Genomic DNA, 4,966 nt, shown 5'->3' with positions numbered 1-4,966 from the left:
CTGGTACGTCGGACACTCTGGTGCAAGTTTGTCCAGGTAAGGTCAGAGTTCAGGCAGGGTCAGATGAGTGTCAAGGGAGCTGGGCCAGATGGGGGTGCAGGGGCGGGCTTGCTTGCAGGGTGGGCTGAGGTTGGGGGAAGCATGGCACCAGACCTCGGGAGGGTGGGAGGGGGCGGAGGCGGGGCCCAGGGGAGCTGGAGCACCGGTGTGGAGGTAGAAGTCAGTGGAGCACCCGAGGTCAGTGTCCCAGAGTGCACAGGTGGCCGCATGCCACTGGGGTGGGGGGTGGGGGGTCTCTGGCATCTGCTTGCTTGGCTGCACCTGCTGTGCCTGCTGCTCTGCATCGGCCTTGGGTCACGGGTCACTGTTGCTCTCACTGCTTTCTCCTGTCATCGTTCTCACTTCTGGCTGCGGGCTGGGACCCGGAGAGTTAAGACAGGGGTGCGCAGCCTTGGCTGGCACTGGGACTCTGACAGCTGGATAGTCCTTTAGCACAGATGATGTTGCTGGTTGATGAGTTGAAGTTTGGTTTTGTTGTCATTGTTGTTTTTTGCCCTTCACAAGTGGGTTCCCCTTGGGTTAGGAGTGGCAGGAGGGGTGGAAGGTCTGAGCAAAGCTGGCTGAGGCACAGGGAGAGTGGCGGGGGACTGTAGGGTCAGAGGCGCAGAGGAGGTGTTTTCAGTCGAGGTCATTATCTTCTGGGTCTGGCAGCTCCTCTAACCTTGCCTCTTCTCTGGCTGGCAGGGGCGGAGCTTGCGTGGAAATCATGGTCAGGAATCTGGTCAGGGCCCGGGCCACCTGCTCTCTGCTGAGCAGGGTCAGCCGGCCGTCGGCACCACGGACGTAGAGCAAGCGGTTGTTGAGGAAGTCCAGGACCTCGGGGTCCAGCAGGTTGCGTGGGCGGATGGGGAGGGCGATCGCGGTGTCGTCCCCAGGCAGGGCCTCTTGCACGTCGCTGACCTGCTCGTCCTGCGGGGTGTCTTGCAGGCCGTCATGCAGGCCACACTGACGGTAACGTTGCAGGTCGTCTTGCAGGGCTTCTCGCAAGACGGCATCCTCATCACCGACGACGTGCAGCTCCAAATACCGGTGCTGGTGAGGGGCAGGGAGGCTGCCCTCTCGGGGGGCCACTCTGATACCGAAGAACTCACACAGGGTCAACCAGAACCCTGGGGTGAACCTCAGGCCCCGGTTAGGCTGGGGCTGCAAGGCATTTCTCTGCCAGTGTCCGGGCCCTAGGAAAAGCTCGGCCAGCTCCTGAGCTGGGAGAGTATTGGCACCTACCAGTGGGGGCATCTGGCTAAGCAGCTGGGCAATGGCGGTGGCCAGGCCACTGCCCACGGTGAGGGTTGAGTCCAGGATGAGTCTGAGTGAGCGCCTAGGCTGGGGACATGCCACCACCATGGGGGGAGCGGGCAGCAGCGAGAGGTGCTGCCTCGCCCTCATCATCACCAGTAGGGCTGCCAGCGCAAGGAGGTTCTTCCAGTAGAGCAGGCCCCTGAAGAAGTGCAGGATCACGGCCCGGATCTGAGCCATGCTGAAGTGGGCCAGGAAGCTGTTGAGAATCTGGTCAATTGGTATGGCACTCAGGAGCTCCTGCAGCAGGGTCTGCTCATCGATCCCCTCCTCATCTGATTCGTCATCACTGTCCTCCTCCCCGGAGTCAGAATCTTGATCTCTGGAGGGTCCTCTCATGGCAAAAAGCAGAATTGGCCGTGTGGCTCTGCCCCTTAGACCTCTCCAGTTCCTCATGGGCGCCAGGGGTTGCCCATTATCTGGGTCTGGGATCTCCAGGATGTCAAAGTGGAAGTGAGAAAAGAAGAAGACCCAGTGCCCGGGGAGAAGTACGGTGAGCCTGTCATTATTCAGGGAGGCTAGATCCTCTGTGTTGAGAAGGATCATGATGGGCTCCTCGGTGTTCTCCAGGTAGCGGCACCACACCATGAAGGCAGCCCGGATTGGAAGGATCCTCAGCTCCACTAGAGGGTAGTCCACCTCGATAGGGGACAGGTTTCGCGAGTAGAAAGCGCAGGTGACTTTCTTGCCAGTGTGCTCGTCAATTTGGATCAGGGAGGCGTACAGGCCCAATCTGTTGGACCCTGTTTCCAAGTAGAATGGGTTCTGAGGCTTGGGGTGGTAGAGAAGGGGCGCCCTGCGGAAAGCCCTCTTCAGGCACTCGAAGGCCTCTTCCTCCTCATCCCCCCAGCGGAAGGGCTCCGTGCTCAGCACCTGCCGCACGAGGGGCTCCGCGATGAAAGCGAAGCGCTCCACAAAGTGGCGGTAGGGAAACATGAACTCAATCATGTTCTGCAGGCACTTCCTGGTCCTGGGGGGAGGGTAGTCCGTGATGATGCTTAAGATGTTCTTGTTCAGTTTCACCCCTTTGGGGGACACCACAAAGTCCAGGATCTCCGCGGTCCGGCGGTGGAACTGGCTCTTATCCAGGGAGCAGTAGATGTTGTGATGTCGGAAGCGGACCAGTACTTGGCGTACATGCTGGACGTGTTCCTCTTGGCACATTGAGTAGACTAGGACCTCATGGCCATAGGAGAGCACGAAGAAGCCTAGCATGTCCTTCAGGATGAAGTGAAGCACGTTCTGAGGTATGATAGGGTCTGAGGATAGCGAGAAGGGCTGGTAGTTACTCATATCTTGAACCTCCAAACCAAAAGCCGCTTTCCATGTGTCTTCTGTCCGGATGACATTCACGCTTTCCTCCACGATGGTCCCACGCAGCTCGAGTTTTGTGAACCATGCAGCTCCGTGTAACTGGTCAAACAGTTCTGGAATCATCTGTATGTAGTCCTGCCTGTCGGTCAGCATGTTGTACAGCTCCCAGTATTCCTCTTGCAGCCTGGCTTGTTCTTGCATCCTGGCACCAACAGGTTCCCAAGGCGCGGTGGAGGGACACTCGTAAAAGGTCTCGCTGTGATCACTGTCTCCAGCCTGCTGAAGCTCAGAGGGCTCTGATTCAGAAAGATCATCGGATCCGTCTGAGCTTGGCTGGTCGGAAGTCTCATCATCTGCTTCCTTCGGGTTAAACACGTCGGCCAGGTCTGAGTATGGGTGTGGCAATCCGGGGAGCAGGCTCATGCTGTGTTTCTCCAGCGCGATGCATGGTGGGGGTGGGCGGAAGCAGTTCTGCAGACAGTAGGGAGAGTGGAAGGTGCAGCGGCCTCTGACCCAGTCAACTTCGGGGGCGTGGAGGCGGAGCCAGTTGATGCCTAAGACCACGGAGAAGTTTGGTGAAGGTACGATGTCAAATTCGATAGACTCCTGGTGGTTCTGATGGATGCACACCAGGGCTTCAGTATAGAGCCAGACAGGTTCGTCTCCGATCAGCGAGCCATCCACCGTTTGGATGGACTGTGGATAGGGCTTCTCGTAGAGCTCCACGTAGTGCTCTTGGGCAAATTTTTCATCCATGAAGTTGCCTTCTGCCCCTGAGTCCACCAGGGCCTGCACGGCCACACAGTGGTAGGGGTTCACTCTCACCAACAGCAACAGGAAGAGATGAGCCCGGTCAATGTCTGGGTGGAAGTCACTTGGCAGCCAGCTACTGACCATCCACCTCTCTGGAGCAGGTGAGTCGATCCAGGTCAGGTTCCGTGGGCGGGACTCAGGGGGCAGCCTGAGCATGGCTCTTCTCTCAGCCAGTTTATCTTCAATTTGCAGGATGAGCACGATCAGACTGTGCAGGGAATCAGGCTGAGGGACGCGAAACAGATAATGCCTAATATCTTCATTGAGCCCTTGGCACAGATGGGCCTGTAGGACTTCGTCTGGCCAGCCCAAGGTGGGTACCAGGCTTTGGAACTCGTTGATGTAATCGGTGGCGCAGCGATTCCCCTGCCTGATGTTGAACATGGCGTCTTCTGCCACACGCAGCGCCTGCCGGTACTCGAACACTTCCGACATGGCCTCCAGGAAGCCTGGGAAGTCGTTCAGCAGGGGGCTGTTCTGTTGAATGAGGCCTTTGGCCCACTCCAAAGCCATGCCGGACAGGTGGCAGATGACGAACTTCACCCGCAGGTGGTCGTTGTAGAACATGGTTGGGTAGCTTTGTAAGATCAGCTGGCAGAGCACGATGAACTCGTGGTACTCTCTGCGGTCACCAGAGAAGTGCCTGGGGGTGGGCAGCCGGCCCGCATTGATCCCCTGGACCAAGATCTCCTCTGCTACTCTTTGTTGTTCTCTGAGGTCTTGCATCCGGAAGAACAGAGAGATGATGGACCTCATCGTGGCCATGACTTCTGCAGGAGAGACCTGGATTGGGTTCTCTTCGAGATTCTCCTCCCTTCCCACTTCCGTCAGGTTAGACTCATCTTCTTCCTCAACCTCGGTCTCACATGAGTTGATTGATGCTTCTTTCATTTCGTCAGATGCTTCATTGAGTGAATCCACCATCGCCTGGTGTGAACCATTGCATGACTCCTCCATGTCTTGGAGTAGGTCATTGGGTGGATCCTCTATTTCCTCAAGTGGGCCACTGGATGGCTCCTCCATGTCTTGGAGTAGATCAATGGGCAGCTTTTCCATTTCCTGGAGTGAGCCACTTGGTGGCTCCTTTCTTTCCTGGGCTGGGTCACTGGCGAGACCCACCTCCGCCTGCGCTGCGCTGCCCACTTTCTCCACGTTGGTGTTGGATGAGCCCTCGGAGGACTCCATTTGTTTTGATGATGGATTCTTAAGCTCCATCATCGTCTCAAATGAGTCTTCAGAGGGCTCCATCATATCGTCGGTTGGAAGAGAGTGTGCTCTGAAGACTGGTAAGGTTGCGATGCGCGCGGTTCGCTGCTGCGACCGTGAAGATCAGAACCTAGGGATGGAGGGGATAGGGCAGGAGGAAAGGCAGCAATTTAGGGTCTCACAAGGGTTAAGTTCTCAGGACAATGACCAAATAATCAGAAGCAGAGAGGAACTGGAGAAATCCTGCGATCAAACTAGCGTCCTCAGCTGGCCACTG

The 4,966-nt window shown here is 57.1% G+C and overlaps 1 protein-coding gene across 1 annotated transcript; it reads right to left on the bottom strand.

The window, feature by feature from the left end:
* Positions 1–365: 365 nt before the first annotated feature.
* Rtl1 (retrotransposon Gag like 1) lies at positions 366–4,734 on the bottom strand. The gene has a single exon (XM_004665587.2). The coding sequence runs from the start codon at positions 4,732–4,734 to the stop codon at positions 679–681; it is 4,056 nt and encodes a 1,351-aa protein (XP_004665644.1). The 3' UTR covers positions 366–678.
* Between the last annotated feature and the right edge of the window lie 232 nt (positions 4,735–4,966).

The sequence above is a fragment of the Jaculus jaculus genome, chromosome 7 (assembly GCF_020740685.1).
Source record: "Jaculus jaculus isolate mJacJac1 chromosome 7, mJacJac1.mat.Y.cur, whole genome shotgun sequence".
In the NCBI taxonomy this organism is placed as follows: domain Eukaryota; kingdom Metazoa; phylum Chordata; class Mammalia; order Rodentia; family Dipodidae; genus Jaculus; species Jaculus jaculus.
The sequence above is the reverse complement of the archived record's forward strand: the minus strand, read 5'-3'. Positions and strand labels throughout refer to the sequence as shown.

Coding starts and splice junctions, on each gene's coding strand:
- Rtl1 (XM_004665587.2), bottom strand. CDS start 4,734: ATGATGGAGCCCTCTGAAGACTCATTTGAGACGATGATGGAGCTTAAG.